Consider the following 25,156-nt stretch of genomic DNA (forward strand, 5'->3'; position numbering starts at 1 on the left):
AAACTGATAATTTGATTTTTTTTCCTTTCTTATTTTTATCCCCTTTCCCTCCTTCTCTTGCTTAATTGCTCTGGATAGAATTTAAAATAATTGATCATAATACTATGCCCCAGTAAACCCATATATGTAGAATAAAGTTTTAAAGTATTTACATCTTACATTGAGGGGAGATATCTGCTTAAAAAATTATTTTTTTTTTGCTTTTATTCTAAGATACAATTGTCAACAATATGTTAATTTCTAGGAAATGAATACTTGTACATTTACATATTTTTCAGTAAAATAGAGCCAATGGACTCAGAATAAATATCTATTTATCATCTATCCCCATTTAGCTTGTGGTAGTCATGATCTGAATTTTCATCCTAGGTTGCCATTTTGTGACCTTGAAGACACAAATTATTCTCAGTGGACCAGTGACTCCATTGAGTGCCTCACTGCCTTTTTTTTTTGGGGGGGGGTACATCTGGTGACATATTATCTCACACAAAAGGGCCCTCCAGCCTGTTAAGTAGTAACAACCTTTCTCACCCCAAAACAATGAGGTATCAGATGATTGCAGCTTGAGAAACAAAGGATTCCCACTCCTTTTCAGAAAGGATTAGGGTCCTAATTCCCTCCCCTTCTGATGAGACTGGCACTCAGGAATATCTAGTTTAGTCTTTGCTTTGTTAATAGAGGATCATAAAGAGGCTCTTTGTTATGCTCCTTCTTTTCTTCCAGCAGGATATATCCATTATTTTGGTTTGTTGCCTGGGGTGCAGCAGTTTCTTCAAACAGCACCTTGAATGGTGGTGTTTTTTTCTTTTTGTCGGAAAGCATAAGCTTTATCTAAAATTATTTTGTTCACAAATCAAACTCCACAAAACTAGTGTTTTCCACAAATGCACTGACTCTAGAACATTATTTGCCCCATGTAAAATCAGCATCGATTGTGGATTAGATTTCCTTTCTTTCCCTATTAATTTTCAGGTCCTTTGCATCCTGGGAATGCTTATTTGTGGCTTCTCTAATGATTGTTTTGTGTTTCGCAGGGTTTGTGGATGCTTTAGAGCATTTGGGAGGCACCCTTATTACTAGAATCTTGTTCATTGTTTGGCAGAAGATGAGGGGATTAATTGTAAAGGTATTGAATGAAGTCAGGTGATGCTTAGATGCTCTAGTTAAGGAAGGGGCATAGTGGGAGAGGAAGAACATCAGGTTTCTGAAGCCCTTGAGCACACCTTATTTATCCAGTCATTGCAACAAAACAGTATATGGTTTAACTAGTTCTTCTGCCCTCCCTCCCTCCCTCCCTCCCTCCCTCCCTCCCTCCCTCCCTCCATCTCTCCATCCTTCCTTTCCTCCTCCCTCTCCCTGCCTCCCTCCCTCTCCCTGCCTCCCTAGCTCTCCCTGCCTCCCTCCCTCCCTCTCCCTGCCTCCTTCCCTCCCTCCCTCTCCCTGCCTCCTTCCCTCCCTCCCTCTCCCTCCCTCCCTCCCTCTCCCTGCCTCCCTCTCCCTGCCTCCCTACCTCCTTCCCTCCCTGCCTCCCTCTCCCTCCCTCCCTCCCTCCCTCCCTCCTTCCCTCCCTCCCTCTCCCTGCCTCCTTCCCTTCCTCCCTCCCTCTCCCTGCCTCCCTCCCTCCCTCCCTCTCCCTGCCTCCCTCCCTCTCCCTCCCTGCCTCCCTCCCTCCCTCTCCCTGCCTCCTTCCCTCCCTCCCTCCCTCTCCTTGCCTCCTTCCCTCCCTCCCTCCCTCTCCTTGCCTCCTTCCCTCCCTCCCTCCCTCTCCTTGCCTCCTTCCCTCCCTCCCTCTCCTTGCCTCCTTCCCTCCCTCCCTCCCTCTCCTTGCCTCCTTCCCTCCCTCCCTCTCCTTGCCTCCTTCCCTCCTTCTCTCCCTCCCTCCCTCCCTGTCCTTGCCTCCCTCCCTCCCTCCCTCCCTCTCCTTCCCTCCTTCTCTCCCTCCCTCCCTCCCTGTCCTTGCCTCCCTCCCTCCCTCCCTCCCTCTCCTTGCCTCCTTCCCTCCCTCCCTCCCTCCCTCCCTCCCTCCCTCTCCTTGCCTCCCTCCCTCCCTCCCTCTCCCTGCCTCCTTCCCTCCCTCCTTCCCTCCCTCCTTCCCTCTCCTTGCCTCCTCCCCTCCCTCCCTCTCCTTGCCTCCTTCCCTCCCTCTCCTTGCCTCCTTCCCTCCCTCCCTCTCCCTGCCTCCCTCACTCTCCCTCCCTCCCTCCCTCTCCCTGCCTCCCTCCCTCCCTCCCTCTCCCTGCCTCCCTCCCTCCCTCCCTCCCTCTCCCTGCCTCCCTCCCTCCCTCCCTCCCTCTCCCTGCCTCCCTCCCTCCCTCCCTCTCTCTCCCTCCCTCCCTCCCTCTCCCTGCCTCCCTCCCTCCCTCCCTCCCTCTCCCTGCCTCCCTCCCTCCCTCTCCCTGCCTCCCTCCCTCCCTCTCCCTGCCTCCCTCCCTCCCTCCCTCTCCCTGCCTCCCTCCCTCCCTCCCTCTCCCTGCCTCCCTCCCTCCCTCCCTCCCTCTCCCTGCCTCCCTCCCTCCCTCCCTCCCTCTCCCTGCCTCCCTCCCTCCCTCCCTCCCTCTCCCTGCCTCCCTCCCTCTCTCTCCCTGCCTCCCTTCCTCCCTCCCTCTCCCTGCCTCCTTCCCTCTCTCTCCCTCCCTCCCTCCCTCTCCCTGCCTCCTTCCCTCTCTCTCCCTGCCTCCCTCCCTCTCCCTGCCTCCTTCCCTCCCTCTCCCTGCCTCCCTCCCTCCCTCTCCCTGCCTCCTTCCCTCCCTCTCCCTGCCTCCTTCCCTGCCTCCCTCCCTCTCCCTGCCTCCCTCCCTCCCTCTTCCTCTCCCTGCCTCCCTCCCTCCCTCTCCCTCTCCCTCCCTGCCTGCCTGCCTCCTTTCTTTTACAAGTTAACAGAGTTTCATTCCAGACCTGTAAGTGATCACTGTAAACATAAGAAAATAAAAAAGGATTTCCCTGTGTGTGTGTGTGTGTGTGTGTGTGTGTGTGTGTGAGAGAGAGAGAGAGAGAGAGAGAGAGAGCTTTTTCCTAGATAAAAAAACAACTGTGTACTATAGTCTAGTGAGGTTCTACATGAAAAATTCCTGACAATATGCTCTTCCACGCCCAGCAAGGTTCTTATCACATTCTTGGAAAAATGCATTCTTTAAAGTTATTTCCTCTCAACTGTTTGGAAAGATGCAGTGTGTAACTTTAGAGCCTTAACTTCAGAGTCAGAGTACCTGGGTCTAAGTCTTGATTGTCTGCACTAGTTGTTTGATGTTTGGGAAAGCTTATTAACCTTTCTGGGTCTCCGTTTTTTCTCATGGGCAAAATGGGAATAATGGTACCTACTTGTAGATTTGTTGTATGCAGTCTGTTATTAGTGAGTTAATAACACATGAGGTGTTTAGAACAGTGTTTGGCAGGAAGTACATGTTAGCTGTTTTCGTTTTTTTTTTTTTTAAATCACTTGAACCATAATATTTGAATGACTGCTTTTTTAAGAAAAGAAATGTACAATTTAAAGAGATAAGATAGACTTTAGGCTTTCCCACCCAATGATTCAGAGTCTGTAATGAAGTGAGAACACAGGTAGAAATACTTAAATTGCTTAACCCAAAGATAGTGGGAAAATTCAACACCCAAACATGAACACCTCTCTGTTGGAACTTTCAAGGGCCACCCATGGTGCTCATAGGATTTTTGAGTTTAAAGAATTTCAGTTTAAAGAACTTAGCATAATAATTCTCCAAGTGTGACCAGCTGCTTCAGTGTTACTAAAGTTCATTAAAAAATAAATAAATAAACAGACAAATAAATAAATAAACAAAAGTAAAATCATTTGGACCATAAGCACAGGGGCAGAGAGCCCAGGAATCTACATTTTTAACAAGCTTCCCTGGTGGTTCTTAGGCATGATGAAAATTGAGAACAGCTGGTGAGGCAGTTGGCTCTAGAGGCTTGCTAGATTCACTTGGGGAACATTTAAAAGATTCAGATGCTCCCATCCTGGCTTAGCCATCCTGATTTAATTGTTTTGGGGATGTGGCCTCGGTATTAGCATTAGCAGGTGATTATAATGGGCAGCTGGAGTAGAGAAGCAGTGGTATTAGAAGACAATTAGTGAAGGTGACTGTTGACATAATTTATTACATCAGGGATGTAAGCTGACTTGAGATTTTCAAAAAGTCATTACAGTGGTTATCAGCGTTGGGATGGAATAGGGAATTATTTAATGGGCATAGAATTTTTGTTTGGGATGATGAAAAAGTCCTGGAAATGGATGGTGGTGATGGTTGCACAACTTTGTAAATATATTTAATGCCACAGAACTTAAAAATGGTTAAATGGCAAGTTTTATATTGTGTGTATTTTGCGACAATAATAAAAAAACACCTCTTAAAAGACATTATAATTTACATATTCTGAACTGTATTATTTTTTTCTTTTCACAGTGACAGGGTATCATGTATGCCACTGATTCCAGGGGACACTCCCCTGCTTTCCTGCAAACTCAGAATGGAAACAGCCATCGATCACCTGGTTATGTTCCAGGAAAGGTCGTTCCCCTGCGTCCCCCTCCTCCTCCAAAGAGCCAAGCTTCAGCCAAGTTTACCTCCATCCGACAAGAAGCACAGGCAGCCTTTGCATTCTCACCTGAAGAACAGCAAACACAGAGAGCAAGCCGGAAGCAGAAGCGACACAAGAATACTTTCATTTGCTTTGCTATAACTAGTTTCTCATTTTTTGTTGCACTTGCAGTCATTTTAGGAATATCCTCAAAATATGCTCCAGATGGTAAGTATATGTGTGTGTGTGTGCGCTCGCGCATGTGTGTATATGCTGCATACCTAGAACACATTCCCAAAGAAGAAAGGAGGAAATATTGGAATAATTTTTAAAAACTTTTTTTTTTTCCATAAGTTAGCTCTAGCAAGCCAAGACACAGTTAGGCAATATGAAACTGTTATGAATAAGAACAGTTGTTCAAGGAATCCATTGGAAATTATAAATTTCAAAGATTTGCTCTTCTTTGCTATTTTTCCCCTTGGTCCTGGTGCTCAAGTTGTTCTTGGAATCTCTCTTTTGGAAATGCTTTTAAGAGTATTTACTGAATTCTTGCGGTAGCACAATTTCATCCTTTGTGGTAGAATGATTTTTGGACTATTGAAAGTATGTTTTTGTGTCATAAATATGATAAATTGGTGTTAATCATAATATGTTTTGGAATAAGCTTAGTAGATAGTTCCAAAGGAGGAGCTTTAAATATTTTTTAGTTATATACAGTGTACATCCTTGAAGCAAAGCCTCTCTGAGTATGTGTAAATTCTGACACTTAAAAAAAAAAAATCACCCAATACTTCATAGTTAAATATCATGTAGGGAGGTTTTTATTTCTTGAATGGTCTTTGCTTTTCAAGAAACAATGTCAGCAATTCAATGATAATATATTTACTTTGAATGGTTTTGAAGAATTTTGTTGTCATTCAGTTTTAATAAAACACTAACAAAGAATTGCCTCATAAAAGAAACCTGTGTATCTTCCAAAACTCAGAGGGCTCAGGGCTGTGACTGAGATCATCAGACCATTTCAGCCTGGTTTGGATGCTGTATTTGTCTACTTTTTTTTTTTTTAAACAAACTCTATAATAGATTTTCCCTACACTTTTAGTTAAATTAGATGCTTCCTTAACTGGATATAACAGCTGAGGGACATTTTGCCATTTATAAGACTTAAAAACATTATTTTATTTAGTTTTCTCAGATGCTTTTGGGTCCCCAAGAGCGGGGGGTTAGTGCCAGTGCTTCTGAGATGATAGATACAAAAGAAGAAAGATTTGTATCAACATTTTTGTTCCTCAAACCATTAGAATACATTATAAATTTGTAACATTGATTTCCATTCTATGCAGTATTGACTTCCTGTCTCCTTTTTGCAGCAGAATAAGCAAGTTCCCTTCTGCTGTTTCATACTTCCTAAGTAATCTGCAGTAAAGGGATGTTAGATAGTGGGAATCAGAGCTGAAGTCTATGGCTTTCCTTTGTATTTTCATGTCCATTGAAAATGTTGAATTGCTAATGTGGTTCCTTGAGTCAACATTCTTTAGTTTCATATTTTGGCAATATAAATACAGATTATCCATGGAAAGACCTGGCATGCTGAAAAATTTTAGGCTCAGCATTTTGCTGTTACCACTCTGAAAGTGGGTAGCTGAGAAGGTGAGATTGGCTGAGCTGTTTTTCACTGCTGTCTGCACACCACACATTTTGTCATTAAGTGAATTTTACTGGAAGGGAACAGATTGGAATTTTTGTGATGGTTCTAATGAAGAGTGCTCCCCTGGGGAATAATTATAAACAATTAAGAGGAATTATATAACTGTTTTAGTGGACTCCAGATTTCAAAGGATGGGATTTCCCTCTCTGTAGCTGAGAATAGTGCTTGTTACATGTGGCATAAATTAACTTTATTTCTTTTTTCTTTTTTTTTTATTGGAGATTGAACCCAGGGACACTTTACCACTAACTTACATCCTCAGTCCCCACCGCCCAACTTTTTTTTATTTTGAAACTGGATCTTGCAAAGTTTCTAGGACCTTGTTAAGTTGCTGAGGCTGGACTTGAACTTGTAATCCTCCTGCCTTAGCCTCCTCAGTTGCCAGTATTTCAGGCATGTCCCATGGCTACATTTGCTTCTTATATAACTCCATGGAGAATTCCAGCTAGATGTTTTATGGGAGAGTGGGGTGTTGAAGAAAAGTTCAAGAAATTCTTAGTAGTTGTCAGAAAAAAATTTAAGAGATTCTTATTTCCTTAAGAGAATGAAAAGTTGAAGGATTTCTTCCCACCCTGCTTTTCTGTTCTGGGGATTAAATCCAGGGATGCTTTACCATTGAGCTGCATCCCAGCCCTTTTTCTTTTTTATTTTGAGACAGTGTCTTGCTAAGTTGTCTCCTTTTCTTTGTTGCTGGGATTATTGGTATGAGTTACCATGCTTGACAGATTGTTTTTATTTTTATATATTTTATTCTTTACAGTGCTAGAGATTGAACCCAGGACCTTGTGCATCTTAGGAAAGTGCTTCACCTCTGAGCTATACCTGCAGTCCCAAGGATTGATTCTAGTATAATAGTGATGATCATTGATTTATCTGAAGAATTAAATATCAGTCATAAAACAGCTGCTGTGAGAAAAATTATTTCCTAAAGTAATTGCCACAGACTTAGCGAGTGGGACTAATTTGAGGCGTGGTTAGTGTCACCTCTAAGAGAAAGCAGTAAGACTAGGACAACATAGGCACTTGGAAACAGGAAGAGGGGCGCAGAAGGTTATGCAAGTTCAAAGGGAAGAATCAGAAATTTTCCCATATAGAATTTCTTTTGTGTTACACTCAGTTTGCCACTTTAACAAAGATATATCTTCATGTGTTTCTTCCCCCTTCCCCAGCCTTAGTTCCTAGATACTAAATACCCAGCAGTATTTTTTAACCCCTGAGCTATACCCCTAGCCATTTTTTTTTTTTTAATTTTGAGTCAGGGTCTCACTAAATTGCTTAAGACCTCTCCAAGTTGTTGAGGCTGACTTTGAACTCCCGATCCTCCTGCTTCAGCCTCCAGAGCCACTGGGATTATAGGCGTATGTTACCATGCCTGGCTCTTCATATGTTTCTCGAGCATTATCTTTCTTATTACTACCTTTGCTTAGTTTAAATACAGTGATTTGTTAGTCTAGATTGATGAATCATGTGGACTTGGATGGCAGGGGATACATGCATATCTAGTATTTTTATCTCCCTTTCGTGCTCATCCTGTTTAAATATTATCCATCTTTTGGGGTCTAGATCTAGTGCCAACTGTTTCATGAAGTTACTGCAATTACTTTGGCCCCATCCTCCCCTGAGGTCATTTGTACCTTAAAGTAACTACCACCTTGCTCAGCACATAATTATATTATACCTGATGGCTTTTTCTTCTAAGCTAGCAGGTAAACTTGAATGTGAGCTCATTTTATGCTTTAGAAGTTTTATAGTATGTATTACAAATGCACAAATCAATCTTCAACAAATACTTGGTCATTAGTTGATCAGAAGTGAAGGTGTGATTTTCCCCCTCCCTCTTTCTCATTGTGGCACAAAATAAGGATTTCATGCATAAACAGCTGCAGCTTCACTGTCACCTGTTCGAGAGGCAAGTTGTAATTCTAGTAAAGGAACACTATCAGTGAAGAACCTCATTTCTTAGAAGCAAAACTTTCTCATTACTCAGCTTGCTAAGTGATCTTGGGTTTGGCTCCCCTAATCTGAAATTTCCTCATCTCTGCAAATGAGAGGTGGTGTTTGTGGCTGCTTGCCTCTTGCAGTTTCATGGGAAAGCACACATGACTGAAGATGCTAGTATTCCTCAGCCTCTGCCTTGGAAGGAGGTGCTACGATTGCCCACTTTGTGATTCACTGTGCATAGGAAAGAACTTGTGGATATCTAATCTACGTATTATTTAGCAATCTACATTTTTCACTTACCAATATGTTGTGTTTTTTTTTCCTTTTTGTGGTGGTGGTGGTCAAACCCAGGATTCACACATTCTAGGCAAGTGCTCTACCACTGAGCTACATCTCCAGCCCTATATTTTCTTTTCTAAAACAACTTAGTGTGAGTCCAAGGGTAATTTATAATTTCACTTCTTACTGTGAATTTATTTCCAGAGTAGATGGTTTGGGGGAACTTCCTTTTTGCCTTGTGAAGTTTGACCTGAACTAAATGCTGTCCACTTAGTTTTGTGGTAACCATTTTTTTTTTTTTAAATGTTGGGACAGTATAGGAAAGGGATGGAATTTCTACCCTGATGTTAGGAAATCAAAATATATCAACACCTTACTTGCAAAACTATATGTAGTAGTGAGAATGCTTGGATTTGGTTACTGGTATTCTTGCCTTTTGCTGGGTTGGATGGGATATCAGCGTTGTGTTGTTTTATAGAGAATTGCCCAGATCAAAACCCGCATCTCAGGAACTGGGAACCAGGACAAGATCCTGCAAAACAAGTTGTTATCAAGGAGGGAGATATGTTCCGCCTGACGTCAGATGTCACGGTGAATTCAATTGTCATTGAGAATGGAGGTAGGTAATTGTCCCTGCCTGCAGAGACTGCAAGGTTGATCTTTAATATGGGGGATATTTGCTGTTCCTTATAAACTATTCTTAAATGGCATAGATTTGGGGATAGAATGTCACTCTAACCATGGAAATGTGTTTCCAAGATTGAGCCATGGAATTCAAAAACTCTAAGGACCTTACAAATCACTCGATCCTTTTTACAGATAGAGAACAAGAAAGGTGATTATTTGCAAGCTGAATCTGTGTTACAACTAATGGAGAATGATGAGAGAGTTAACATGGGTTTGCATAAACAAATATGAGATTCAGATTTCTAGACTCTTAGTTATTTTTTTCTAGAAATGATTTATTTCTAAATTGAATGGATTGAAATATCAACTCTTCACTTTTTCATTGGCTTTATTTTGAAGACTAGTTTCAGTTTCTAAGCAAATTTTTCCTAACTTAATAGTGGAAGTGTTATCTTTTCTTTCTTTCTCTTTTCCTACTTGAGGGGAAATCTATTCCCGTGTGTCTCAGAAAGATGTTCCAGAAGTTGGCCTACAATAATGTTGTTCCCTACAGGGCTGCTTGTATTTGGGGATGATAAAGATGGATCCAGAAATATTACTTTGAGGACTCGTTACATCCTGATCCAGGATGGTGGGGCGCTTCATATTGGAGCAGAAAAATGCCGCTATAAATCCAAAGCGACAATTGCTTTGTATGGCAAATCAGATGAAGGCGAAAGTATGCCAACATTTGGCAAAAAGTTTATTGGCGTGGAAGCTGGCGGGACACTGGAGTTACATGGGGCACGGAAGACATCGTGGACGTTGTTGACAAAGACGCTGAATACCTCAGGCTTGCCATTTGGGTCCTATACCTTTGAGAAGGACTTTTCCCGGGGCCTCAATGTGAGGGTCATTGACCAAGACACGGCCAAAATTTTGGAAAATGTGAAGTTTGATACGCATGAGTACCAAAATGAGAGCAGGCGACTTGAGGAATTTCTGAGAGTCCAGGATCCGGGTCGAATTGTTGCTATAGCTGTGGGAGATTCAGCTGTCAAGAGCCTGTTACAAGGAACTATCCAGATGATCCAGGAAAGGCTGGGGAGTAAGCTGATCCAAGGACTGGGCTACAGGTGGGCATGCCTTATTCTTTTTCTCTCTAGCTCTGTGTTGAAGTCTTTGTTTGAGAAGAGAAAGGAAGTGGGGAAGAAATCACCCTCTATAATAGAAAACAAAGAACACTAAAAATGAGCCGGCACTACATGCAACATGAATGATATTCAATAACATAATGCCCGAGTTAGCCGGGTTGGATTGCCAGATATGAGATTCAAGAAGTGCTCGTCTTGAGGCTGTCAATTATGAAGGCCTTTGTGAATTATCTTGTCAGGTTTGGGAACAGAACAGAAATGTGTTCCTGAAAACCAGTCAGGTGGCATAAAGGCTGATTTGCCTTCAAGGAGACTTCCTTTTTTCATTACCTCTTGAAGACAGAAATTCTGAATGATTCAGGGAACTTAGGGGTTGAAAGGTTAGGGCACAGTTCCATGCTAAGTTTTAAAACCCAAAGGGGTGGGGCATGCCCAGTTTCCCTTTTCTTTTGGAACCGTTTGCATACTATATTTCATACTTTGAGTGCATGTTTATACTTTGGACCCACTTGTTTGACTCAGGTCTCTAGAGTCCTAGCATCTGTAAGGAAGGATAAAGTCTTACTGTCATCTAGACAGACAAATTTATTTCTACTATTTATGGTTCTCGTAGCATCTACTTATTTACCGTGATTTCCTAATGCAATCCTCAGTCTGGGAAAAGTAGCTGGCTCAACATTTAATTCAAAAAACAGAAGTTTTAATTCTGCTGAATGTTCTTAGTAAAGTTGGGAAATATCTGCAATGAGAAAAGTAAGAGGACCTCAAAACCCAGAGACTGAAGTGATCTAGTAGTAGTTTTTTTTTCCCTCTTTGATGGTAGGTTATTGAATGGAGTATTATCTATAGAAATTCTATTTTTTTTTTTGTCCCATGGATTAAACCCAAGAATGCCTAACCATTTAGACACATCCCCAGCCCTTTTTTATGTATTATTTAGAGACAGGGTCACACTAAGTTGCTTAGGACATTGGTCAGTTGCTGAGGCTGGCTTTGAACTCAGGATCCTCCTGCCTCAGCCTCCAGAGCTGCTGGGATTATAGATGTGCTCCACCCTTCCCAGCTATAGAAATTCCAGAAGACAAAAATTAGTGAAGAGAAAGGGTATGTAATGCTTTGGAAATGCCTTTCTTTCACCTTTGATTAGAAGATGCTAAGTGCTGGATGCTCATTAACGTTTAGGTACAAGGATACTACCTTAGAGTCTGTCTTTAATCTAGTGAGTAAACTAAGGCTTACATGCATGCTAACTATGCAGTAAGTCACTGCGGTTACAGGGGATAATGGAAACAAATAGAAAGAGCCCCTAAACTGACCTAGGGAATTGGTGCTGGCCAAAGGCAAGAGGCCTGGAGGAATTTCAGCAGTGTGCTATGTAGACAGTGAAGGAGGAGAGCTTCCTATACCAGGAGCAAAACCTCAGAGGGTTTTGTGTTGTTGTTTAAATATAATTCATACAGAAAAGTGTTAAAAAGAATGGAGAATTTACTGATTTATCACAGAATGATCACTGAGTTGCCAACACCTAGACCAAGAAATAAAGCATTACCAGCAGCCCATCCACCTGCAGCTGGGCCCTAATCACTCCCTCCAGAGCAAATGTTTCCATTCTCTTCAATTATTTGTCCTTGTTTGAGCTTCATATAAATGGAAGCAGACAACAGATTTTGTGTCTGCCTTTTTTGCTCAACATTATGTTACTGAATGTCATACATGTTGCATGTTGTGCTTTTATTTTCTGTTGTAGGAATTTACTACCATTTAGTTACTGGTGGACATCTGAATGGATTTCCAGTTTGGACCTGTTATAAGAAATCCCTTTGTAAATGTTCCTTCACCACCTCTTGATGTACATGTGCAGATATTTCTATAATTTATAGACCCAGGAGTAGAAACATGGTCTTTCCAAAGTTAGACATCTACTGTGTTAGTCAGTTTTCCATTGATATGGCAAAATATCTGAGATAATCAGTTTATAAAAAGGAAACACTTATTTGGGCTTACAGTTTCAGAGTTTTCAGTCCATGGTCACTTAGCCCTATCATTTTGGTCTGTGGGAAGGCAGAACATCATGATGGGGAGCAAGTGGTGGAGTGAAGCTGATGACCTCATGGTGGCCCAGGAAGCAGAGAGGAGACTGGAGTCCCAATATCCAATTCAAGGTCCTGCCCTCAGTGACCTAACTTCCTTCCACTAGGCTCCACCTCTTAAAGGCTCTAAAACCACCAATAACACCATCAGCTGGGGACTGAGCCTTCAGCACACAGACTTTTGAAAGACGTTTATGATCTAAACTTTAACACTTGCTGTGTTATGCTTTGTTTTATTGTTTAGCAATGGCAGGGGTTGCAATGTATATCCTCCCCACTCCTCCACCAGCCGCCTCCCAATGCTAGGGATTGAATCCAGGGGCACTCTACCACTGAGCTGCATTCCCAGACCTTTTAATTTTTGTATATTTGAGACTTTTTCTCACTATGTTGCTGAGACTGGCCTTGAATGATCCTCCTGCCTAAGCCTCCCAAGTTGCTGAGGTTACAGGCATGTGACACCACATACCCAGCTAAACTTCTCTTTCTTAACACCATCATTGTTTCTAGATTTTTATGATTACCGACTGTGACTATTTTGACTTTGGTTCCTTTACCTTCCAGAATGGTTTCTAAATTCCCTTTGAAATATTTTCACTGACTCCATGGAGGAATTAGAATTGTGATCTTTTGACAATGTTCCATTACATTGACATTATCTTCAATGTGCATAAACATGCACTCCTTTGAAGATAGTGTTCTAGTGCATTGAAATTTTCACCAAGTGGAGGAGGGAAGTAGGAGTGTTTTGGAGATAATGTCAGTAGAATGGAACATTGTTTTATAGTTGCTGAGGCAGTTCTGGTAAATAAAGGAAGCCTCTGACATTCTTTCTCTCCTTCCCTCTCAAATAGGAGATAATAAATTGAGACATTCTTTATTTGATCTTTTCTGCTGTATCAAAGGATACAAATAAGAGCTACAAAGCATTGTCAGCCAAAGAGTAGCTAATCCACACAGGGGTGGCTTTGGGTTTCTAAGGATGTAGGCATGCTTTGGTTAGCTTTTGTCTGTGAATATCCAGCCATCTGTCTGGCATAGAGTATATTTGGCATTTTTTTTTCTAAAGTAGGAAATTCACATTTTTCTTTTCATGTTTTGAATCAGGAGGCTTAAGGCAATTTTCTTGCTTTTGTTATTGTGTGTTTTTTTTCCCCTTTGATTTTAGCCACCACACACTTGAGCAAGTCCCTTGGATATTTAATATCACAGAAGTGGCATTTTCAAATACGTGCTTTCAACAAATAGACAGTGGTATATAAAATCAAAACTTTGTTGAATAGTAATTCTGAAACTTAAGAATATTAAGAAAGTCTAACTCAGCTGTTTTTCAAACTTGCCTGCACACCTGGAGACTTTAAAACTTCCTGATGCCTAAAGCCTGTCTTAGAGCAGGATCTTACTGGTAGGTAGGACCCCCAAGCAACTGAAATGCAATCAAGATTGGGAATTCCTACTGAATATTCAACTGAAATGTAACTAAGATTGGGAATTACTACTATAGTATACATGTATGAAGATGTGAATCAGGCATGTTTGCTTCTAACATGTTGGTTACTTCAAAGTTTGGAATTACAACCTCATGGGAAAAGCAAGGTCTCAAGGTCAGGGGTTCTCAAAGTTCGGTCTCCTGACCCAGCAGCATTAGCATCCTTGGGAAATGTATTAGAGATGGAGATTCTCAGATTCCACTTTGGGTACTTGGGTGGATCTAGCATACTGCCTCACCCTCTAGATGGTTTTGATGCTGACTAAAGTTTGAGGCCATGCTGTAACACAGTGGTTCTGAAGTCTACCTGCACATTTAGGTCACCTGGGGAACTTTAAAAACATCCTAATGCTGGTCCCAAGCTTTAGATATTTTGATTGCGTAGAACTGAATTAGGTCTGAGCATTGATATTATTTCTAAAGTTCCCTATGTGATTCTATGATGCGTCTCAATTTTTGAGAACATTATAGAAGATAGTTTAAAAGAGAACAGGGAGTAATCATTTAAAGAGAAAGACAGTAAATGGATCTGTGCCCAGAATGATATGTGAGTGATATGGGTGTGTACTGAGGAAGGAAGTCCATGATTAATTGAAACCATAGTCATCAGTGTTCCACCTGTTAAAGAGCTAAACAAGCAAGTATTTGCGAAAATCAGGCATGTTTGCTTCTAACATGTGGTTACTTCAAAGTTTTGAATTACAACCTCATGGGAAAAGCAATCTGTAAAAATGAAATCTATCTGCTAAGTGAAGTTAGCCAATCCCAAAAAAACAAATGCTGAATGTATTCTCTGATATAAGGGAGGTGACTCAAAATGGAATTGGGAGGGAGAGCATGGGAGGAAGATTACCTCTAGATAGGGAATAGATGTGGGAAGGAAAAAGAGGGAGAAGGGGAATAGCATGGATGGTGAAAGGAGACCCTCATCATTATACAGAATACATGTATGAAGATGTGAATTTGGTGTCAACATACCTTATATATAATCAGAGATATGATAAATTGTGGTATAAAGATGTATTAAGAATTGTAATGCAAAAAAATAAATAGATTAAAAAAAAGAAATCTAAAAATTAAAAAGCAACCATCACATGTGTGTTAGAGATTTAGGTCATTACTGTGACAGATAATCAGATGGACACACTCTTTTTCCTTCTAGGCAAGCTTGGGCTTTAGTTGGTGTCATTGATGGTGGAAGTACTTCTTGCAATGAATCTGTGAGAAACTATGAAAACCATAGTAGTGGCGGGAAGGCTCTGGCCCAAAGAGAATTTTATACAGTGGATGGTCAGAAGTTCTCTGTGACAGCCTATAGTGAATGGATTGAAGGTAGGCAAGGGTGTTTTATACTCTTGTAAGACATTGGTAAGTATTGGACTAGATTTTTAAAAAAAAATAGTATTCACATGACTGGTTGGATTCTTTACCAGTTGAAGCTGAGATTTGTTTCCCTATTAAAATATTTTAGATTCAAGAGCTCTTCCTGGATTCGAAAAATGATCTGTTCTAGTTTGAACATCCCAATTGGACTTTGTTCTTGATTTTTTTTTTTGAGTCATAGAGTGTGATTAAGTAGTAAAACTTAATTTGTTTCCTGTTGGCACTAACTGAACCAATCTGAATGTGATAGGGTGAGCTTTCTTTGGTTATGTGCAATGATAGTGAGCCTGATTTGTACTTTGAATCTTCCCTTTATGTAAATATACCACCCAATATTACCTTTGAACACTTGCTGTGCAAACAGACTTCTCACTTACTAGGCAGTTTTTCCCCGCTGATGATCTTGCAAATACACTTTATCATAAGAATCGAAAACACAGAGAAGTATAAGATAAAAATGAATCTTCAGCCCTATTATTTGGAGATAATTATTTCAGTACATGATAGTCTAGGATCTTTTTTCTTCTATGTCTTCCTTCCTGCATTTTGCTTTAACTTGCTTCCTAAAAGTTATTTCATTTATTTGAATTTTCTTCAACATAATTTTTTCATAGTTTATCTTTCAGGATTATAGTTTATTCAAATATTGCCTAGCACAAGGTATTTAGGGAGCATCTGATTTTTTTTTCTTTTAAGGATGTTTACTGTAGAATTTAAAAATTTAACCCATTTTGCTGCCAAATTATTTTAGCTTCTTCTTGTCTATGCTTGTCTATTATCTTTCTTTTCTAACTGAACATAATGCCTTTCTTTTCTAACCAAATCTAAACAGAATTAATGTGAAATGAGCAAAACTAAGAGGCGCTTATCACATGTGTGATTAACCAGAAAACTTTGATTTAACCTAGGCCATACCTCAGTTTTGAGCAGCAACGTAACAAAGTGTTTACTAACATGGATTTCTCTTGACAGAATGCCTCAGCTCCCAGCCTTGCTCTCTCACTTAATATGTGATCTTGGGCATGTAACTTTAACTTCCCAAACCTCAGTTTCAATGGAGGCTACCACATAGGGTTGCAGAGGTGAAGAATGTGAAGTTTTTATTTTTAGCACAGTGAATGTTGCACTCAGTTATGTTAACAATGATGCAAACATGATTGGGGTTATAAGGATGTTTTTTTATCACTATGATTAAAGACATTCTTTTGCTTTAAAACAACAATTAAATGGAATCCCTGACAAATAACAGGAACTTTCACATGTTGCCTCCAAGCAACTTTCTGGGTTTGGGGTGAGGAAAATGGTATTTTTTAATATCTAAGGAAGCTGGAATCAAGCCCCAGCTTTCTGCTTCCAAGACTATTCCTCTTTCTACCGCACCATGGTTGTCTCTATCGAAATAGGTGGGTGAAAAGCTTTTCTTAGCAGTGTTTGGTCCTGCCAATGGAATTTCGTGATCCTGTCTCCAGAAGGTTCCAGGCAGGGGAGATTATTGACGGACTTTGAGTCAGCTTTTCCTTTGTAGAAAATGTCTTCATTTCCACATTAGTAATGACATTTCTGGAGGAAGGAACATTCTTTCTGTATCATAGACTATTGTTTGTATCCAGTATTCTCAGTGACTCTTAGTTTCTGGAAGAGGTGGAAAATTCTCTCCAGGAAGCAGGGGACTGAACTTATTTCCTTTTTAACTTCCAATTCAATGTGCTAATAGGAGATAACCTGCAGAATTTTTTTCTAAAGCTAGAAAAAAGTGAGGAATTGTTGAATGGTACCATCCTTCCCATCTAACCTTCTCACTTTCTTTTAAAATAAATTCATTCTCATCATCTTTCCAATTCAGACTTATTTGTCTTATAGCTTACTTTTTAAAAAGTATTTTCATGTGAAACAGTGAATGTTCCTTGGCTGCCCCGCCCTTCTTTTTCTGGGGATTGAACCCAGGTGCACTTTACCACTTAGCTATGTCCCTAACCCTTTTTTTTTTTTTTTTTTAAGTTTTGATGCAGGCTCTTGCTTTGTTGCCGAGGATGGCTTTGAACTTGCAATCCTCTTGCCTCAACCTTCAGATTTGCTGGGATTATAGGCATTTGTCATCATGACTGTCCTAGCTGCCCTTTTTATAGGGGGAGTGTTTTCTTTTATTAAAACTGAAAATTTGGGAAATGATTGTTGTTGCTGCTGTGGAGCTTTTAATTATTTTTGTTCTCAATTTTCCCGTTTTTATTCTTGGAAAGAGACAGTAATATACAGGTAAAAAAAAATTAGATTATGGGGCTGGAGATGTGGCTCAAGCGGTAGCATGATCCCCTAGCATGCGCGTGGTGCTGGGTTCGATCCTCAGCACCACATAAAAAATAAAATAAAGATGTTGTGTCCGCTGCAAACTAAAAAATAAATATTAAAAAATCTCTCTCTCTCTCTGAAAAAAAAAATTGGATTATGCCTGAGGCGGCACATGCCTGAAATCCCAGTAACTCGGCAGCCTGAGGATCACAAATTTGAGTCCAGCTTCAGCAATTTAGTGAGATCCTGTTTCAAAATAAAAAATAAAGAAATTAAATTCTGGAAATAGGTTAGTTTTCAGTTCTGGATTTTTTTAAGCTATAATTTTTAGCCATTATCCAAGCTCCTAGATCTTGTTTTTTTTTTTTTTTTGTCTCTAGTGAATATAATTTCTGTCTCTCACAGTTAGGATGAAAAGTGATTATACATGTGAAATTTTTAAAAGTTATTATTATAATTACTAGAGTTATTATTATTTATATTACTTTTTTGGATAAAATGCTATTATAGGCTTCAGTATATGGATGAAAGAATTATATCAAAAAGCATCTGAAGTTTATGAGGTATTTTTATGACACACAGAAACAAGACAGTCAAAGTGTAAAAGGACAGAATCCAAAATTTTCCCAGGTTAGGTTTTATCTGGATAGTTGGCTCAAGGCTGTAAGACTGTATATTATTCCTTGTTCCTTGCTTGAATTTCCTTCCTTTTGATTTCCCTGGCTTAAGTAAATGTGTTCTTTGGCTCTCGTCATTGCCCTTTAGAGACAGCATCCTAAAGTAGCCTCAGAGTGGTATGTTGTTAGAATGAGAGAGAAGTACAGATGTTTATTACAGATGTCTTGAAATGGGCTGTTTCTCTTTCTGCATTGATGTTATGAAGTAACTGCCTTCTATTCCAGACACATTTCCATGAGATCAGCTTTTGGCTCATGACAGATTCCATCATGGATGTTGTAGAAGCAGAAAATGCAACCCTGGGTTGCATTTCGAAGAAGTATAAGCGATGGAGAAGTTGATAATCTTTTCAGTTCTCCTCTGCCTAATTGGGAACCAGCTTTGAATTTCAAAGGAGATATTAGGAAAGATCAATCATTAGTAGTTACTAGGTTATATAATTTACATCATCCCAGGAATGCAGCACTGTCATGTGCCCTTGGTTCACATTATAGATCAAGCTAGTCATACTTGTTCACTCAGCAGACATCTGTGGAGCTGTGCTCTGAAGAACATAGAGTAGTGAGTACATCAACGGAAGCATGCAGCAGCTTTCACTGATGCACCTAAAGTTTATAAAAAGGTGGAACAGTGAAAGGCTCATTGGTGTATACCTTTAATCCCAATGATTGCAGAAACTGAGGCAGGATAATTGCAAGTCCGAGGCCAGCCTTAGCAATTTAGTGAGACCCTGTCTCAAAATGAAATATAAAAAGACCTGGGGACCAATAAAAAAAAAAATAATTTTTAGAAGTAATCTTATGTCTCATTAGATACTACAAACCTTTTCCCCATTGTTTCTCTTCTAACTTTACTTATGTCATGTATATTAAAAAAAACTGTTTCCACTTCTGACTTTGTCATCTATTTGTACTTTAAAAAAAAAAAATAAAAATATGAACTTAAAAAAAAAAAAAGACCTGGGGATGTAGCTCAGTGGTAGAGCACCCCTGGGTTCAATCCCTAGTACCCACCCTCCCCCAAAATGGTGAACAGCAAGAGTTGGGGGTCAGTCCAGGTAATGGAGGAAGTGTTTATTACATATTAAGTTTGTTTTGGTGGGGCTGAGGCTGGGGCTGTGGTAGAGCACTTGCCTAGCACGTGTGAGGCACTGGGTTCAATTATCAGTACCACATAAAAATAAGTAAATAAAAGTAAAAAGAAAAAATAATAATGCCTAAACAAAAAGATTGTTTGGGGCAGTGTTACAATTGTAACACTGAGTTGAAATACAGCCAGGGATTTGGGGATTGAGAGTCGTCAACATTTTAAAGCATAGTTTACGAATGTGATGTTTTTGTATCATGGCTGGTAGGTGCATCAAGATCTGTTTCCTAGAGGGCTAGGACATATATTTCCATATTTTTAACATTCATACATGCAGAGTGACTGGCATGTGCAAAGCACTGGTAAATATTTTCTAAATTCCTTTTATCTTAACTTTTGATTTGTGAATCAGGGAGAAGGTTGATTTTAGAAAAATACAATCCTGTTAATACATCACTTTTTTGTTTTTGTTTTTTTGTTTAGGTGTTTCTCTTTCAGGATTCCGGGTGGAGCCTGTGGATGGAGTGAAGCTTCACCTGCTGGATGATGTTAGTAGCTGGAAGCCTGGAGACCAGATTGTGGTTGCAAGCACAGACTATTCCATGTACCAAGCCGAGGAGTTCACTCTTCTCCCCTGTCCCGAGTGTAACCGTTTTCAGGTCAAAGTTAAAGGTATCAGACTATTAAGAGTATTTCATGGGAAACACTCTTTCTTAGGGAGTTGATTCTTGGAATCATTTTTCTACCTACCCATTCCTTACCATGATCATGATCATCATCATATCAATATTAAAGATCTTAAAAAAAAAAAAAAATTAAAGATCTTGGCCAGGTGCCATGGTGCATGCCTGAATCCAGCAGCTCAGGAGGCCAAGGCAGGAGGATTGCAAGTTCAAAGCCAGCTTCAGCAAAATCGAGGTGCTAAGCAACTCATTGAGACCCTGTCTCTAAATAAAATACAAAATAGGGTTGGGGATGTGGTTGCATGATTGAGTGCCACTGAGTTCAATCTCTGATACCCTCCACCTTAAAAAATAAAATAAAATAATAAAAGATCTTAACAGTGTATGACATTGAACAATAGCTTCCAGAGGGAATTAGAAATACTTAATACACAACATTCTTGCTATTAATGATGTATAGCAGTCAAATTAGTGTTTCTGTGCCTAGGTTTCTTGGGAAAAAATAAAAAAGATGTGGACTACCTGGGCACCTACCTATAATCCCAACTACTTGGGAGTCTGAGGCTGGAGGCAGAAGTTTGAGGTCAGCCTCAGCAATTTAGCAAGTCTGTGTCTCAAAGAAATAAAAATAAAAAATAAATTAAAAAAACTGGGGATGCAGCTCAGTGGTAAAGAACCCATGGGTTTAATCCCTAGTACCAAAAAAGATGTGAATCAGATGATTGGATTTTCCAAGTCCTTTTTAGTTTCTTTTTTATTAATTTCCCATTATTGCATAGTAACAAACCCAACTATTAACCAAATCCATTTTTAATAGAAATGTTTCTTAACAAAAAAATTGTGATTTTTGATTTTTGCTTGACAAAAATAAATCTCACTAATTTTTAAAATGGAATCTAGTAGGTATTTTTATAACCATCTTTCCTGTCATAATTTCAAATAATACAGTTTTTTGAAGGAGAGCAATACACAAAGGGTTTCTCATTGTAAGCTGAGTATAGAAAGAATGGCTGACATCAGGTACTTCCTGTGAGCCTGATATTCTGCAAAGCCCCCTGTAGGTTCATATATGAGATTCATTGCACATTCTACTTATTGTTTTTCTTTTTTTTGTACTCAAGGTAGTATAATGATGGTATAAAACAAAAGAGTTTACAGTAACTTCGATAAGTGTAATAGATCATTCAGAGCTTTTTCCAGTAATTTAGTGTAATAGATCATTCAGAGATTTGAGATTTAAAGGAACATTTTCTACTAAAATAGGATGATTGGCTTACTCAGCTTTTTTTCTCTGCGCTTCATTCAGTGTTATACTTTTCCTTCTCTTGATAATACAGGGCAGAGGCAAAGCAAACAAATAATAAAAAAAAAAACCCAAATAAAAGCAATTAAAAAAAATCCCCCAGAATGATACCATCTGGCATTAAAAATTTTTTGGAAATTCCCATTCCTGATGACAAATCTAGATGATTTTGATCTCTGTAAGCCCAACTTGATGATTTATTTGTATTTTTCCTTCCTGAGTTTATCTAAGAGCATCAGAGAAAAAAACTGACTATGAAACTACTTCTGAACTTCCAGTAAAGGTAGCCATTTAAAAGAATGTGTACTAATACTAAAACAAGAGTGGGAAAGAAAAGAGGGTAATTTTTGTATGGCTAATGTCCAACTGCAGATTACTTTTGAAGTAGGAGCATAAACAACTTGACACCCTGATTTTAACTACTTCATCATCATCATCTTCTTCTTCTTCTTTTTTTAAATTGATTCACTGCATTTGGTTCTTGATATGTCCTAGGCTAGAACAAGGACAGGAGCTAGAGGGAAAGACTAGATTATTAGGCAGATTCCAGGTCCTTAACGCTGTTTACAGGAGAATTGGGCTACTTCAGCAAGCTCTCTGTTCCTGCCTGTGTTTGAGAGTTGGGAGGACAACTGGTAATGAGGATTTAGGCTTTGGGTGGGTAGTTGGACCAGATAATCTTTGAAATTGCTCTTCCTGGGATGCTGTGATTTGGAAGTTTGGAGAATGAAAGATGACAAGCTATTGATCGTGTTTTGGGGTTATGGAATGGAGAGGAATGTAGTTTTGAACTAAGTTCCATATTTTCTTTGTTTGAATATTCTTTTTCCTTTGCTCACAATGACCAGAAACCCCTCAGTTCCTACACATGGGAGAGATCCTAGATGGTGTAGACATGAGAGCTGAGGTTGGAATTCTCACCCGGAATATTGTGATCCATGGAGAAATGGAGGACTCATGCTATGCAGAAAACCAGTGCCAATTCTTTGATTATGATACCTTTGGGGGACACATCATGGTGAGCAAAAGGATTTGACAATTTCTTTGAAAATCCTAGTTGCTGAGTACATATTTGAAGAAACCTTCAAGTGGTTGAGATATATGGATAATAAAAAGAAACCATATTTTATTTATCTTTTAAATAAATGAGGATATTTTAAAAAACAAAACAAAATAATTGCTTCTTTATTTAGCTGACCTGGGCCTATAGCTCAATCATTTAAGAACATTCCTTCAAGAATTTATTAAATCAATATATTTTGAAAAACCCAAATATACAGAGACAAAAGAATGAGTAATCTTGTTGTTAGTGCATACAATTTCTGAATCAATTGGTTTTTTAAAAAATATGATATTACTAAAGAGTGAGAAGTAGTAGTATATTTGCTTATTTCTGTATATATTTTTAATGCGGATTTTTATTCTGTAAGAATGTTGAGTACTTAGTACACAAGAGGCAGTATTCTGTATTCTATTGGATTTCTGGCAACATGTGTTCCAAATCATTTTCTTCACTGACTAGGCTGTAGGTGTTAGCAGCATTCCTGTTTCACTGACTTTGGAAATGTTGATCAGCATTATTCCTATATTCTTAGTTATATCATTGAAAATCTAATGCTTAAAAATATTCCTCCAACTTCAGATCACAGAAGAATTTTTTTAAAAGAACCTAAGCAAACAGTATTCTGTGGTAACTAAAATATTGGGGAGAACTTAGAAATATATAACTATTACACTCTGGCGGAGGTTATAGAAATAAAAGAATGAGATTAGGAATGACCGAAGTCTAGATAGTCCCTGACTCAACGATTTTTCAATTTTTACAATGGTGCAAGAGTGTTATGCATTTGGTAGACACCTTACTTAAGATTTTGAATTTTGATCTTTTCTGAAGAGAGAGCTGTGCAGTTCTGTACTCTAGAGATTCTGGGCAGTGGCAGTGAGCTGCAGTTCCCAGTCAGCCACAAGACCATGAGGGGAAACAATCCACACTTAGCTTTGTTGCTAAGCTAGGATGTTTTGTAGGTTGGGTACTAAATGAATTTTTTTTTTCATCTTTTATATCTTTATCGAACCCAGTGCCTCACATGTCTAGGCCTGCATTCTACTACTGAGTTACAACTGCAGCCCCCTAAATGAATTTTTCACTTACAGTATTTTCAGTTTAATAAATGGTTTTATCTGGACATAACCCCATCCAAAGTTGTCAGGGAGCACTTGCATTTGAACAAGTCAAAACATACAGAAATCATTGCTGGCAGCTTTCCTGGTTACAGTTGCCTTTATTCCTAATTGAAAGCTATTTTTATGGCATTTTAAAGCATTCACTTATATAATGAAGCATCTCCTAAATTATTAATTAGGGATCTGGGAAAACAGGGTGCAAAAGAAATGTTTGAACATGTAGTATCCTTCAGATGTTTGGTATTTAAACAATAGTTTTTGCTTCTTTCCTCTTCTCTGAAGTGTCAGTTTGCTTTTGGTTACCTTGTTTTGTAGATAAGGAAAAATTTTACTGCAGTCCATCTCTCTTATGTGGAGTTGAAGCACATGGGTCAGCAGCAGCTGGGGCGGTACCCTATTCATTTTCATCTGTGTGGGGACGTGGATTATAAAGGCGGGTACAGACACACAACATTTGTGGATGGACTGTCTATTCATCACAGCTTCTCCAGATGCATCACTGTGCATGGGACCAATGGCTTACTGGTGAGTAGCTTCCATTACGTTGATATTATCTGTCATTGAAAGGTTGACTCTCCTTAATGCCCACGACATCTCAGTTTTGCTTAAGTAAACTATTTCTCTTCATACCTTACTCTAAACTGCTGTTACTGAGAATTCTGCTGTTTTTCTGTTTGAAGGAAGCCTACATTTTTTATCACCCAAATTATCTTCTTCGGTGAGAAATAAAACTTGAAGTTTGACTTTGCCCCTTCTGCTAAGATCAAAAGCTTCTTTTTTGCATTTGTACTGTGTGCTGTGCTGAGCCACACTTGTCACTTAAATCCCAGTCCATCTTGTTACTAATGACATTATATACTTGTATTTCTGCAGATAAAGGACACCATTGGATTCGACACACTAGGTCATTGTTTCTTTTTGGAAGATGGTATTGAGCAGAGAAATACTTTGTTTCACAATCTGGGACTACTCACCAAGCCAGGCACTCTCCTCCCCACCGATAGGAACAACTCCATGTGCATCAACATGCGAGATAAAGTATTTGGAAATTACGTCCCTGTCCCCGCCACTGACTGTATGTGAGTAATTGACAGAGAGGAAAACTCCTGTTTGATGGGCAAGGCCTGTGACTTTTGGGGAAGGCTTTTTAGAGGAAGTTGTTAATGGGCATGCTTTTTCATGAAGAATATTTAAATCGCCTTAAAAAATGTCTTGCAGGGCTGTTTCAACTTTCTGGATCGCTCATCCCAACAATCATCTAATTGATAATGCAGCTGCAGGTTCCCAGGTAAATAATACTGAAGTGTTTTCAGATTATTTTTTGTATCATTCATGTTTATAAATGCTCTGGTTTATAAGGGTGTGATGTCTTGCGTGCCTGTGGAACCCAAGCATGACCTTGTTTCTGATACTGCTTGTCTGGGTTGAGAGCAGGAGACATCTGAGGTGGGTTTTCTAAATCATTTATGACAGTTCATTTCCATGGTTTATTAAGGGGGAAAGAGGTGAGCTGATCTCCAGGGTTGGATCATCTCCAGAGTGCATTCGTAGTGTGTTATGTATGGTCTTTCTGGATTCTCATGTTTAAGTCCTACGTTGTCTAGAAACTGATCATTTCAATTTCTAGTGTTGATGAGCAAAGAAAGCCTCAGCTTTTTGTTATGGGAGTGGATTAGTCTTGAATACTGTCCCAGTAGTCACTCTGAGTAGCACTTCTTTTTATTAAATGCAGGGATTGTGAGCTTTTAGG

General features: G+C 39.4%; 1 protein-coding gene across 8 annotated transcripts in view; it reads left to right on the forward strand.

Moving 5' to 3' along the window:
* Positions 1 to 25,156, forward strand: part of Cemip2 (cell migration inducing hyaluronidase 2) — a 76,650-nt gene that overhangs the window by 13,073 nt on the left and 38,421 nt on the right. For all 8 annotated transcript variants that reach the window (XR_013438074.1, XM_040285675.2, XM_040285673.2 and 5 more), the window contains 9 exons: positions 4,422 to 4,764; positions 8,943 to 9,083; positions 9,645 to 10,206; positions 14,966 to 15,135; positions 19,720 to 19,908; positions 22,071 to 22,240; positions 23,722 to 23,931; positions 24,280 to 24,485; positions 24,625 to 24,694. Coding sequence is in view for 7 of the 8 variants with exons in the window: in XM_040285675.2 (XP_040141609.2) it covers positions 4,434 to 4,764; positions 8,943 to 9,083; positions 9,645 to 10,206; positions 14,966 to 15,135; positions 19,720 to 19,908; positions 22,071 to 22,240; positions 23,722 to 23,931; positions 24,280 to 24,485; positions 24,625 to 24,694 (2,049 nt within the window). In the remaining variant the exon portion in view is untranslated. The remainder of the gene's footprint in view (positions 1 to 4,421; positions 4,765 to 8,942; positions 9,084 to 9,644; positions 10,207 to 14,965; positions 15,136 to 19,719; positions 19,909 to 22,070; positions 22,241 to 23,721; positions 23,932 to 24,279; positions 24,486 to 24,624; positions 24,695 to 25,156) is intronic.

The sequence above is a fragment of the Ictidomys tridecemlineatus genome, chromosome 4 (genome assembly GCF_052094955.1).
Source record: "Ictidomys tridecemlineatus isolate mIctTri1 chromosome 4, mIctTri1.hap1, whole genome shotgun sequence".
Taxonomy (NCBI): domain Eukaryota; kingdom Metazoa; phylum Chordata; class Mammalia; order Rodentia; family Sciuridae; genus Ictidomys; species Ictidomys tridecemlineatus.